The 14,414-nt window shown below is 36.9% G+C and overlaps 1 protein-coding gene across 1 annotated transcript in view; it reads right to left on the bottom strand.

Annotated features, from left to right (window-relative positions):
* The window catches only part of MUC2 (mucin 2, oligomeric mucus/gel-forming), a 65,994-nt gene extending 51,852 nt beyond the window's left edge, over window positions 1-14,142 (bottom strand). The window contains exons 1-15 of the mRNA XM_065755598.1: window positions 14,073-14,142; window positions 12,288-12,552; window positions 9,597-9,711; window positions 8,797-8,887; window positions 8,280-8,389; window positions 7,826-8,042; window positions 7,250-7,375; window positions 6,598-6,715; window positions 6,173-6,311; window positions 5,408-5,518; window positions 4,259-4,328; window positions 2,814-2,948; window positions 2,120-2,284; window positions 1,430-1,524; window positions 556-682 (exon numbers count right to left, since the gene is read on the bottom strand). Of these exons, the coding sequence (XP_065611670.1) occupies window positions 556-682; window positions 1,430-1,524; window positions 2,120-2,284; window positions 2,814-2,948; window positions 4,259-4,328; window positions 5,408-5,518; window positions 6,173-6,311; window positions 6,598-6,715; window positions 7,250-7,375; window positions 7,826-8,042; window positions 8,280-8,389; window positions 8,797-8,887; window positions 9,597-9,711; window positions 12,288-12,552; window positions 14,073-14,142 (1,954 nt within the window). The remainder of the gene's footprint in view (window positions 1-555; window positions 683-1,429; window positions 1,525-2,119; window positions 2,285-2,813; window positions 2,949-4,258; window positions 4,329-5,407; window positions 5,519-6,172; window positions 6,312-6,597; window positions 6,716-7,249; window positions 7,376-7,825; window positions 8,043-8,279; window positions 8,390-8,796; window positions 8,888-9,596; window positions 9,712-12,287; window positions 12,553-14,072) is intronic.
* Between the last annotated feature and the right edge of the window lie 272 nt (window positions 14,143-14,414).

Below are 14,414 nucleotides of genomic sequence, written 5' to 3'. Positions count from 1 at the left end.
AAAAATCTTCCTTTGATTTCACTGAAGTATAAAAATACCATAACCCATAAGTAGTACTAGTCTAATCTAGCTTATCAATTGAAGACTACTTCTTAACCACTACCAACAGTTGCTACTCTCATACCCATTTATTTCATATATTGACAACCAGAGACAGAGCACATTAAGACAATCCCTGCCAATACTGCACTGGTGATGAAAAGCAAAGACAGTGACAAACAAAGACACAGATATGCAAAGACGAAGTAAAAACTACAATCCATCCCTGCAGATGGACTCAGTCAAAGATGGAAACAGCATTATTTAGAGTAGAGAAAGGTGAAAATGAAAAATATTGCTTTCTCAATTTGAAATGTGCGTCACAAACAAAGAACAGATAAAGAACATAACAGAAATTAATACATATTACAAGTATTGTCTAATTTAATTTCATAGAATATTTCTAAGATACTCTAGATCCCTTAACATCAAGATCACTAAGAACCAAACAGAGAGAAATCCTGTTCATTCCCGGTGGGTAATTGATTTCACAGGAATCACAGTTTCATTACTTACAGCAGACACTTTGCCTCCAGCCACCCAGTATGATCCCTTTGAAAGCACAGGCTCTTGAATAAGAGGACAGGGCAGCACACAAGCATTCCTCACTGTCCTTGCAGAGGCAGGTGTCGTATTTACATCTCTGAAAAAGGAATGGAAGGGTCAAAAAGACCATAGGAAAACAATTGGCTATTCCAACTTGGTTACTATAAAATATCCTGTGCACTTTTCTCTGCTGTCATTTTTATTAATTCCCATGATCTGAGAATTATGGAAGGAATGAACAAAGCCCAGAGCCTGAAAGTGCTGCTTCATTTCATTCAGAATAAAAAGCCAAGCCTCTTGAATCTTTATAAAGTAGCTGGCCTCCTAACAACACTTTCCACGAAGGATTTTGATATCACCCTTTCTCAGTTACAACTTAAAAAGGCAGAGATCCACAAAAATTAAAAAGTTACAATGGCAAACTGTTAACCAGATCTATGAAGATATTCAAAAGAACTTGAGCTCAGATGGGGTTCTAAGAATGCTGCAAAGACAGGAATTTTTTCCTTTTTTTTTTTTTGCTCAGGTAAGCACCATTAACACTTCTGTGTACACCTGTATCTGTTGAATCTTCTTTCCAGTTAAAAAAAATAAAAAATAAAATAAAATAAAAGGAAGAATATACTTTTATTAAAGGAGCACTCCGTGAGAACCTCACCGTGAGAACCTCATGACAGGAGGTACTTTGGATGTTCGCTATGCAGCTTGACAAACCTCTGCAAAAACTTCACCAGCTATTATGGTCACACTACTCAATAATGTCCCAAATATTTGAGCCATGATAAATGTCTACATCACCCATCTGGAATAAAGCAGTACCAAGAAGACTGCAAGATTACAATACCTTATAGTATTCTGAAGGATCAATGACTGAGTGACATCTTGAAAAAGGGCCCTCTGAGCTTTTCAGCAAAGAACACCAATGCTCAGCATAATTTGCTGCAAAAAAAAAAAAAAGAAGAGAAAAATTGTATTACATAATTATATTAACTAAATTCATGTATCTTCCTTGTGCTATGTCTAGTTACATCAATAAATGCAATGTAACAATACAGATGAGAGAACTGTGAACTCTGGGGAGTGGAGGAACTACATGCAGTCACTGTACATGTACTTATACTTTATGATTCAGATTCAGACATCTAGCAGTAGACAATCATAAAATCAAAAACTGTATCTTACTGCTGCAAACTGCCTATGTAGAACTGTGACAGCCCTTTTCATTTGGGGGCCATCACCGCCAAGTTAAACATAAGAAGAAATAATGCTACAATATACAACCTGCTCTTGCAGAGAAAAAGTGACCTCGCTTCCCAGTCTCCCAGCTCAGGATTCCACACCAATCACAAGTTACACTTTCGACCCAATTTAATGTGAAATCAGTGCTAATATGCATACATACTTAAATAAATTAATTATTAGTTTGGCAGTCTGCTAAAGTACATCAGTGCCACAGTACAAGTCTTCTATGCCAGCTGCAGTATAGCAGCTCTTCCTGTCAGGAGACAACAATTTGTCTTATTAGTATGCTTACCACTTTCAATGCTGAGACTGCAGGGGTCTTCCAGCTTTTCTACTTGGTCTGTGCAGGTAGACTGAGCTTTCCATGTGTTAGCAAAGGCAGATCCTGTAGCTTCTACCAACCCATTGGTTGTTCTAAAGTCATCACCTTCCATTCCATTAAAATTTCCACAAAGACCTATTGAAAAAGTAAACATTTTCCCTTTTACTCATTCTCATTCTGCAATACAAAGAGACAACTGATTATATAAACACTGGAGACAGAAGCAAATATAGCTGATTCCTCAACCTCAACGCTGATGCTTACTGTAAGTACTGAAGGTTTAGAAGACCTATTTTAAATCTAAAATCTTAAAGGTCAATGGCCTTCGTGACCATATCTTTATTTCAGGAGATCATCCCCATAATCTGATATTAGGAAGAAATTCTTCATCATGAGAGTCGTGAGGCACTGAAATAGGCTGCACAGAAAAGTTGTTAATTTCCCATTCCTAGAAGTGGTCATGCCAGGCTGGTTGGGGCTCTGGGCAATGTGATTGAGGGGAATGTGTCCCTGCCATGGCAGAAGGGTGAAACTCAATGAACTTTAAAGTCATTTCCAACTCAAACCATTATGTAAATCTATTAATTAGTACTCAAGTAAAGAATATATGACTTAACATCTGTGGAAATGCATGAATTTGCTTCCTGTTTCAGAGGACACTTGCCTTGAAGGTCTTGGACTGACTGATCCGCAGTCACAAACAGTTGCATGACTGGAGACAACTGAATCTGCAGCTTAAGCCCAAAAGAAGTTTGTACAATGAGGTAGTAGGAAGATGGCTTGAAAACTGAGAAGCTAGCTGAAAAACAAAACATAAACCGTGCTGTAAACACACATAGGTTGCTGAAAGAAACAGTTTTTATTAACTTATTAGCCTAAAGATTACAAAAAATCATTGGATTTAGATCACACACTGCCTTTTTCATATTGCTAAATGAACAAGTGCTTTCATATTGTAAAAGGATGACAGCGTATAGATTAACATCACTGCCTCAGAACAAGTTGCAATGACAGTCTGTGACTCAGCATAAACACCTCTGAGAAACTGAATGAGCAGATGTTAAATCAAATGCAAATGTACCTCAGCTGGTTATAACATGATCAAAAACAAAATGATTCTGAGGATTTTCTTATAATTTATATGAGTAGCATAACATAATCAACCCATTATAGAACAATCACTAGAACTGACATCTAAAATCAGTATGGTAGAGGAACTGGATTTCCAAAACTGCTGATAAATAATTTCCTATAGCAAATCTATGATTATATGCCCTATTTATTAGATAGTCTGTTCTATTGCCAAGAACAGTTTGATTTCTCTAAACTTGCAGCTAAGATGTTGTAATTGATTTTACACAAGCATTCATGACTCTGTCCTGTAAGTGAATACTTAACTGTATCAATGTGCTGCAGGAGCATATCTAAAAAGACATGATAGAATGTAGAAGCTCCACACTGCTTCAGAAATTGCTGCAGGACCTTGCAGTTGCTGTTTGATAATTACATCCCACCAGAACTAAGGCTTCTGAATTGAGTCATATGAGTCAAATTCAAAAAGTGTCTATGTCTACTGATTATTCAAAAAGATGTACCCCAAGCTAGCAGGGAAGATAAAAGGGTTCTACATAGTACATCTGTCTTTCCTGCTTTGGTCAATATAGCACTTACATTCAGCCAGGCTTTCTGCCTATGGACAAAAAAGGCATGGAGAGGAGATGGAAGCTTAAGCCTTCACATCACTGAGAGCCAAGACATGCCCACATCACATACTCAGACTTGGAAAATTCTAAATGCCCCTCTCTTTAGGGAAATTGACTTATTCACTTTAAGTTTAAGCCATGACAATTTCACTTTCCCAAGTTACGTGCTGTATCAAGAATGTGAAGGGACTTTTTTTTTCCAGTCATCACCTGCATAATCAATCTGTCCATGAAATTCTCAGTAGAAGCTATCAAATCACATTTACCTCAAAATCATTCCAAATTTAATTCTTGTTTCAACATCTGAACAAATTCCATATGTCTGTCTCCAACTTTTGGCTCTGAAAAATTTCAACCTCCTCGGCAGAATCAGGTGCATGACAACATGTAAGGTTGTGATCCTTACCTGACACATGAGGCACATTCACTGTCATCTCATTCAGTGACACACTGCCATCTGATCTGAAAACCACCACCTGTATAAAAGCAAATGGAATTGATGAGGTTCCAGATACTGAGAAGAACAGAAATTGAGAGAAAAAATAACTTTTTAAGAGGGGAGAGAAAAGAGAAAACATTTTGCACATTTAGACTGTGGCTAGAACTTAAAATCTATGAAAGGAAGAGTCTGTCTTAAAATTGAATGTAGCAGTGGGCCTGTATGATAGAAGTAAGGTTTAGTCTTCCTATTCAGTGTTTTGATTACATCTGTCTAAAACAATATATAACAAGTAATAAAACAAATTGTCATTTATTAAACATTTTGGTCACAAAAGTAGAAGAAAATATTGGGCCTTCAGGATACAGAGCTAGCTCTGGTTTCCTATAAAAGCAATGGTGATGGTAAATGTAATGGTTTAGTGTGATTCTGTCACAGTTAGAAAGCAGTTTGTTAAGCTTTATCATAAAATGCTAGTTTGTACACACAGGAACAAAAAATGCTTTTCTGATTTGGTTTGGCTTCTTAATTATGCTGGCAAGGTCATGGAAGACCTGAAACACGGGAGAAAAATATCATTTATGTATACATATACATTATACAAATTACGTATAAACATAGTGTAGGTATTCTTGCAACCAAACATAATACTTCAGAAGACTTTACATAAATATGAATCAGAAATGTAGAAAAGCACTGAAGATTTCCCATCACTTTCATTTACATTATTAGTGAATTAAATACAAATATTCAAATAGGTTGGATTATACGAACATTAAAAGTTTGGATGTCTTCTGAAAAAGACTCAATTAGATCTACCAAATCAATCTGAAGAAAAGTAAGATACCGTGAGGTGAGAAAGGATAGTACTCTCTTTCTCACCATCCTGGAAGACTGTGAGACATGGCAGAGAGAAGAGAAAGAGGAAAATGTTAGCTTATTTGAAACTCAGCATTTGTTCAGCTGAGGCCTGTTTTGAATTTCTGAGGTGAACTCTTTAGTTTTTTATCATCAGTCACTCTGAGATTTGTCATTCACCCTTTTTGAATGACTTTGAAACAGTCTGAGATGTATGCTAATTTTCAAAACACCCAGCAGAACCCAAACAACGCTTACATTTTTTTTGTCATCTACTAGCAGCACAACAGTCTTCAAACAGGTCTGTCCATCTGTGGAGCCACAAGGAGCCAGCTCTGCCAGGAGGGCATGAGTATTATTCACAGTACTCTACAATCACAGGGAAATAAAAATCCATTAGTCCAATAAAAAAATCTCTCACACCAGATGATTTCCAAAACAAAGACTAAAATCAAAGGTTACAATAGATATTGCTATAGAACTTAGCTATTAAAACCTCAATTTTAGCACAAGTTTCATCAGATGAACTCTCTCTCTCTCTTTCAAAGTTAAAAAAAAAGGAATGGTTCAACAAAATCTTTGGAAAACATGCACCAGATATTTTAGGGACAAATGAATGAAATAGCTGCCAAGCTCTTTTCCCTATCTGACTCTGACACACAGACACAGAAATATCTATAACAGATCTGGCTAAGACATTCCAATCCTGAGAACTGCACAATTTTTGTTGACTACCTATCCATGCAGTCAGTATGCTCCTTGATTTTTTTTATACATGAAAGACTCCGCTGTGAAATGACAGCATATGTAGTCTGCTAAGTGACTGAGGAAGACACTCACTGCAGTAGGTGCCCAAGTCCTTCCATGGGGCAAAAATAGCCCATCCTGAATTTTCCAGTGAGGCTTTTGACATTTGCTTCCCTCATCCCATAAAAGTGGAATAAAGTGACAATTCACAGCTATTCCATATGAGTGCACAGACACATTTAACAGCTTAGAGAAAAGCTCTACAGTACACAGTACCTTGGCCAACACATAGTAACAGTCTCCATGGAAGGTGTATTTCTTCCCATCAAAGGTAGTAATATGGGAACCTCCTTCCACTGAACATCTGCCTGGACAGGGTAAATCTTTGCATGTCCATCTTCCTGAATCACAGGTGCTACAAACAAACAAAAAATAATCCAGAAATACATGTATATATTATAGGAACTGAAAGCATCTGTACAGCCAGCAAACAGCAAGTTAATTTTTAATATAAAATCTGACCACTTCCTAAAGATTTCTCTCATCATATGCCACAGATAGAAGAAAATCTTTCAGAAAGGCTGCACGGATGTCTAATGTAAGTTTAGAATGTTTTCAGGAAGTCAGCTACAAATAAGTGAAAGTCTGAAAAGGACAGACCCATATACAGTTGAAGAAAGGAGGATGACCGTGACCCTTACCATTCTTCACATTCATTGGTAATGGTTTCTCCAGGTGAATACCCCTTTCCATGGAGTTTGCAGTAGCACTGGCTAACAGGTATGCAGCCATTTTCAGTTATATCGTCATACACAGTTCCTGTAAAGCAAAACAGCAAACTATTACAGTTCCTTCTGAATTCAGCAGTTTCCACAGAGGAGAAATACTGAGATTAGGGACACTCTTCACTTGACACAGAAAACAGAGGCTGTAGTTACCAAAGCAGAAGAAAACCATTTCTACTTTTTTGTAACACAAGACACATGGAAAATACTTCAAGCCAGCTTTAAAAATCTGTCAATCTCTTTACATAATTTTACATAAATGAGAAAGTATAAAATAACAATCTCAAAAATTCTCATGTTCAAATTTTTCAAACCTTCTGGCATCCACCGCAAGCTAGCACTGTAATTTTTTTTTCGAGGATTGACATATTTGTCTTAGAATTTCATTCAAAACAATTAGTAGCACTAGTAATTTTTAAAATATAATTTGACTTCATCTAATATTTTAATTATGATCTCCCTTGCTAGTGCTCCTGGTTTTGTTCTTGGTTTTTTGTTTTTTTTTCTTTTAAAGACAAGTAAAAACAATACAGACATATAAACATACAAGAACTGGAAACACACTTGCCTTCAGGGCAGAAACAACCATCCATGTAGTGTTCCTCACAAAGGCTGCTGATTTCCAAGTGTGAGCAAGTATCCATGCAGGGTGAGCTGCTTTCTCTATAGACCATGTTGCTAGGACATGTCTTGTCTGGAAAAAAAATGAGGAAGATATCACATTTTTTGAATGTTAAGTCCATCATTCATCAGAAACCACAGATCATATGACCCACTCACTTCAAATAAGTGGTGTCTCAAGCAAGGCTCCATTTTGCCAAGTATTTTTAATCTTTGACTGTTTCTGAATTGCTTTCCAGTTGCTTTTTTTTTCCCTCCACTTTCTCCTTTTGCTTATGAACTCTCTTACTCACCTACAGCATCAGGTCTCAAGCTTTTTAACAGGAGCATAATTTCTACTAGCTGAAAAAGATTTCTTAATAACAAAGGTAATAGAAGAAAATGGAAAGAACATGATATGCTGTTTATTCAACTACTGGTATGTAATTTATGGTATATACCTATAACTTTGTAAAAGAATAATTTATTTCAATGTTTCACCGTGCTACACCAATGAAATATTTATTTATAAAATGCTGCTTACAGCAAAAGTTCTCTGTCCTCCATTCACCCGGCCGGCCACCTGCATGTGAACACTGGCGAGAATACTCAGAGATGGTGCTGCAGAGGCAGAAGGCGTCCTCATTTCCTTTACATGCACACTTGTCCTGCATGCAGGCTTGGATGTATGTTTCCAGATTAAGGCGTGACTGACAATCAGCAAATGCAGAGGAGGTCAGCAACTTCTCACATTCATCACGCTGGGAAGGAAGAGTAAAAGTATTTAAGAGACTTGTAAGCACCTGAGCTTCTTAAACACTTCCTTTTCTAGTAATAAAAACCATAACCTCCTAAAGAACTACATTTACACATGAAAGGAAGAAGAAACCATTTGCCTTAGAATGGATAAAGTCTTCCCATCTCTCCACACACTAACATCTCACAGTGCAAGGATGTCTCCATGTGTCCATGAAAGTGAAGTTCACATGCTTACTCACATGCTCACTACAGCTTGGGAGAGCCTGAGTTTCATCAGGGTCTTCACATTCATCATTGGGCTTGCTGATCTTCTGTAAATTCCCATATGTAATTGAATTGTAGCTTGCAACTGTGAGGAAAAAAAAAATAACAGGAGGCCTTGCTAAGAACAAAAAATAGACAAGGAACATCTGAGTCTTGGGAGAACAGTTACTAAGATACAATCTCCATCTCTCAGATATGGATCTCCATTCTGAATTATGTCTATTATAAGCGTACTTAACAGTTTAAACATCCTAACCAGAAAAGGTCAGGAGAGATGAAACGATGATGCATCTGGACTGAAAGAATCACAGATTGGGAAAGCAGCACTGGCTCATAATGTTCACCCTGGGACAAACACAGAAATATCTGAGATAAAAGGTCCACCCACTCCTATGATGCTCCTATAAACCATGCTTAAGAGCCTATATTTTGTGATAACTGTCACAAAGCAAACAGTATACACATACATAGTACACAGTGTGTATGGCTCACCTGCACTAATAAACTCATTGTAGACTGGAACTCCATTGTAATCCCCACAAAGACCACATGTCTGGTTACCAAATTTGCTGTCCAGCTCCACCTAGGTAGTGGAAAGAAAAACAAACAAACAAAAAAAAAAAGAATTATCTGGAGCATGGAGACAATGTTTAATTGAAGTATGTTTAATTGAAAGGGAAGTTGGTAAACGACAGAATTGATAGCAAATCCAAAACTCTCCCAGAAGTTGCTTCTTCACGGCAAATTAGTTTCTAACAGTTAAGAAACACATAACTGGATGCAAAAAAAGTAACACACAAGAAATAAACATTAAAAAAAAAAGGTCTGAAGGTCATTTATTTTAATAATGACTATAAACATCATGGTGATAAAGATGAAAACATTCTGTAAATTTCAGTTCTTTTTCCTTTTTTTTTTCCTTAACTGTTGGGTTAAAATTTAAGCCATACAGACATTAGGCACGTAGATGATGGCAATGATGGCAGTTTTATAAAAGATACAAGAAGGAAAATGAACAGAGTGGGAGGGTGTTACATCAAAAGCACTAGTTATTATTCAGAAAACTACTGTTGCCTTTCTTTTGAGTAGTAAGATCATCTGCACCCCATACTACTATCACATTGCAGAGACAGGAATTTTACCTTTTTAAAATCATATACTATAAGTATCAGCTGGATGAGTAAGTCTAACACTCTGGCTCTGTCCAGTCCATGAAATTCTACTTCTTTTCAGTCCATAGTGGTCTGTTAAACACAGGAAATGCTACTAGAAAATAAATAGATTTTACATACCATCAGTGCATCTTCCTGATTCCATATCAGAATTAGGCCTAGTTTGGCATAAACCTTGGTATAAATGTCATTGCTCTCAATGAGCAAACCAGAGCTGTAGTAAGGTGTCTTGACACTAGGAAAAAAATCAGACTTTGCATTAGTACAAAAACATAAAGCGTTACTTGAATGTCTACTATATGCCAAATACTCTAATGAATGGAGATCCAGCCTCTATCACGTTTATAGGTCCTATGCCTGTCTCTGTTCAAGAGGCAGGTGGACAACTCCCTTAATAATATACTTTAACTTTTGATTACCCCTAAAGTAGTTTGGCTGTTAACCTAGATCAGGTCTGCAGGTCCCTTCCAACTTAGTTATTCCATTCTGACCCTACCTGCATAGCATGTATTGTTTTAGTGAAACATATAATACTCTTCCTTTTTGACAAGATAACTTAGTGTCTTTAAATTGTAAAACAGTACCAGAGGTAAAAGGATCCTTGAGAGCACAGAATCTTTAAGAAGAAAATAAGAAAAAAAAAAGAGCCAGATGTCTTTAACTTAATTAAAGGAAAATCCATCATCATTTTAGTGTTAATAGAGGATATTCAAATGCTTATTAATCATTTACTTCTACCAAAGAAGTAACAGCCTAAATCAAAGTTTTCTATATTAAAAACACTGGCAATCATTCCAGAGGGATTGAATATTCCTTTAAAGAGATCTTCCTCTTCAAGAGAGAGTTCAAAAAGCACAGGCAGATATGGGGATTGCTAACAAAAGTGATAGAAAAATGTAAACAGAAAGGAGCAGGTTAAGAGGAATTCAGTACTTTGTTTCAGTAGTTAGCCCAGTAGTTTTCAGTTGTCAGGACCAAGCTTATTAATAGTGACAGTAAGGTATGTTAATGTGACAGAAGATATTTTGCAGAAGGCTCAGAATAGATGGTTTTGTTTGATATATCAATTCATGAGACATCTCTCATATACCTGTCTACCTGTTTTACAGTACATTATGTCACAAGCTACACCACTGAAATTCATTCAGCAATAAAGGTACTGTGGCAGGCAGCCTTAACCTGTAAAATCTAAAGAGCTGGAGTCTGTTCAAACAAAAATAGTGTACCTAGAATCCAGATAAAATAACCAGTACATTTTCTACCCATTTGCCAGTACGATTATCATCTACCAGGATTCATATATCTGTGCACATCTCTGTGTAACTAGTGGTGTGACTGGGAGAATTTCAGCTCTTTATTACCTATAACTGTGTTACTTCCAACTGTTTACTGCAGGTATTTTTCACACGGCCAAATGATTTGTGCATATAAATACTAGGCAGGAACTCAGAGACCATTATTTTCACGGTTGGCCGCACTGTCCATCCTTTACAATGAGGCCATAATAGACTGTGGTTTTAGAGAGGGATTATAAAACATTGGGCAACATTTCACCTCAGATATCGCAGAGTGGAATCTCTCTCTGTCTTCTAATACTAGGACATTCTACTAACCAGTGGCTCAGGTGCCAAAAGCCAAATTCATAAATTTATCCGCTTTATAGATTTTGCTTCAGTGTTATGAAATGCTATTTTTTATACAGCAATGGACCATAAGCCATTTAAAGAGCAATTTGAAAATTAAGTTCTACATAAACTAAATACTGCATGCAGCAAAAACCGGTTCTACAAGCCTCTGTTCAGAAAGGATCTGTTGTTTTATGAACAATACTTAAGATAAAAAGAGGTCTGAGCTCAAGAAAGGATTTCTAAACATCTTTCGTTGACCCCTTTTTAAGATCTGAGAACAAGAATGCATTCTGTATAACTTCATGTCATTTTGTTATGTGTTCTGGTATGATGCCTGGAAAACGTTGTATCTGATTTTGAACAGTTTTTCATTGCAGTGTATTTCAAATTTCAGATCAAAAGCCAAGGTCTGGACAAAATCCAGTCCTACACTGAAAATAGACTGTTCTTTTTAATTACTCTAAGACATACAAGCATACATTTTCTTTCACTCTCATTCTGCAGAACTAAATCTTAATCTATGAGTTACCTCACTTCTTTCAGTCTGTGTATACATAGACACAGAGAAAGGTTAGGTTAAGACACAACTTGACATGAATAATGGTGTCAGACTAGTTCCTTGTGTGACCATACTACAGGAGGAGCCTTTTCATGATACGTATTGCTACAAAGAAATTCTTTTTTTTTTTTTTATCTACACTCTACCATAACTGCAAGAAGAATGGTTATTGGACTTTAAGGAAATGCTTATGAATATCAGAAAAAAACATGTCTAATTCCAGAAAAATAAGATAGCATAGAAAAGGTTTTACTTCTGAGGATTTGCTAGATGGACTATGTGCTAACATAAACACGAGGTGATACCATAAAACTAATGAAAGTACATCATTTCACATTAGTGAAAGATCTGGCTCATGAGCTGCATTTTGTTTCCTGCACAAGTAGAAAAAGAAAATTCACTGAAGCCTTTTCCTGTCTTGCATTTAAATCATCCCTTGTACCCGTGCAGAAATGACCATTAACAATAAAGCCCTTTCCCAAAGCCATTTTTATGGTGGATTTCAAGTTTCTCGTTTGTTTGTAGAAATGCTTTTAGCCACTATCTTAAATGGTATACAGTCAGATATGAAAAGAATCAATCCTGTTTTTATCTTCCCAGCACCATCACACTAAAGGTACTTACATCCGCCCATCCACAACAGCCAGTTTGGGTTTGAGGTACACCGTGAAATCCGCGACTGTTATCAGGATATACTGGATCTCAGGGTGATTATTGCTGTTCAGAGCACGTTGAATGTTGACAGAGAACTCCCTGTAAGAGCCTTGGCAGTCAGAAACAAAATTATACTCGCACATGCCAGGAAACTGATAGATATCTCCATCAAAAGTTTTGAAATGGTTGTTCCCCCAGGTGCTGCAGACATAGTGGCCATGGTTTCTTGTTCTTCCTGTTAAGTTATAAAAAAGAAATAGTCAGGAAAGCGAAATGAATGATCTGGAGTCAAGAAGAGTTAAGTGTTGCAGTACACAGAAGAAGCCATTTGCAATTATGCCCATGGTGACTCCACAGATCTCAAGTCTAATCAAGAACCTGCATACTAAGCAGAAGAAATGCGAATATCTAAAGGAAAACAAGAAATCAAGAAAAACTGTTGGGAGTAGTCCTCACTTGATATGATGGAACTTGCCTGCATGAGCTGAGGAAATCTACCATCCGACAACTAACAAGTTAGTGCATTGGTTTGCTTTGCCAAACTTATGAATTTATTATGAATCAAATAGTTCAGCAATGTTAAATATTCCTAAGAGTTACTTTCTTCTCTGATGCAATATGCACTAGAAAGGAAACAGCATCACGAGTCCAAGAAAGTGCCACAACTCCTCTGGAGGGCAAACAGAATTTCTATTACCTCAGGCCTCTGCAGGAGGTAGGGCAGAGAATAACTGTGGTAGCAGAGAACAAAAAATAGCAAAAGATTAAGCTGATGCTCTGAAATTCATTCCCTCCCCAGCCATGCTAAATATCAAGATGCTGCATATTATGGCTGAGCATGAAAGCTGAGCTGACTTGGGAAGCTCACCAAAGTAACAGGAAAATTTACCACTCATCTCCACTGGGCTTTCTTGCAACATTTAATTTGAGAAAGTAGAACCATCATGAGGATGTTGAAGTTTAGTACTTTGATGGTTAGCAATAATAATAGATGCATCCAGCCTTATTGGCACTACCAAAGCTTATGCACTTCTCTCTCCAAAAAGAATGCTACGGAGAGATTCTCCCAGAGGTCACAACTAGGATCAATGCAAGACAATTCTTTCATTCTATCAATGAATTCAAGACACAGCAAACCAGGATCAACATCACAAGCCCTATCAGTGCACAAAATTCACAACCTAGTCCTATAAAAATAGTTCATAGTTTGAGAGTTCCATTCCAATACTTCAAAGGAAATAACATATAGAGTAAATCAGAGCCCATAGCAAAGGATTATTCATGTCCTGAACGACAAAATGAGCTTTGTCCTATGTTAGTACATTGACTTTTGAAGAAAGCTTTCATATCATTCATGCATGTTCCAAACTAATCAAGTAAAGCACAATCATCTGCTTTCTTCATTGCTGTAATAAATAACCTACCAAACTCTATATTTTCCTTCTGTGCAGCAGTTGCAATACCTAGGAAGCTCTCAACATATGGAAAGAAAAGTAACAATGAAAATATTTGCCAGTTACCTCAAACTAGAGATTAGTGCTTTAGATACCAATCACTCCAAAGAGAGTAATATCCACCTGTGTTGGTGAAGCCATGCAGCCTTGCTATTTGAAAGTTAAAGAACATCAAGAGACCTTAAGACTCCATTGTGATATTAAAATGCACTTCCTCTTTCTATCTCTGCAGTGATATTTTAATTCTCCCCTCTCTCACTTCCAGGAGGTGATTTACCACCAAACTATTTCTAGAGCTTACCTTTTCTTATTTCATTCGTACTGGAAAGGGCCAGCCAGAGCATAAAAAGGCTGGCAACTCTTAGCCCCATGGTGGCTAAGGTGGGTGAACTGTGAATGCCACTGAAAACATTTCTTTATATAATATCCACTGATGCAATTGATTCTATCACAGGGGAGGAGATACAAAGGGAGGAGGAAAGAGGAGGGTAAAAAAAAAGTAGGTGTGACATTTACAGAAGATAAGAAGTAAACAGATAGGTATTTTTCAGAATAAATGAAGGAATTTAATATAGAGGAAATGGTATAATATTGATTCAATGATCGTACAACTTTTTATTGCTCTGTTTCTTTCTCCTACAGG

This window comes from Cyrtonyx montezumae, unplaced genomic scaffold, assembly GCF_038088225.1.
Source record: "Cyrtonyx montezumae isolate F1298 unplaced genomic scaffold, pur_monq_1.0 scaffold_10, whole genome shotgun sequence".
Taxonomy (NCBI): domain Eukaryota; kingdom Metazoa; phylum Chordata; class Aves; order Galliformes; family Odontophoridae; genus Cyrtonyx; species Cyrtonyx montezumae.
Note: the sequence above shows the minus strand (reverse complement) of the source record. Positions and strands in the feature narration are given on the sequence as shown.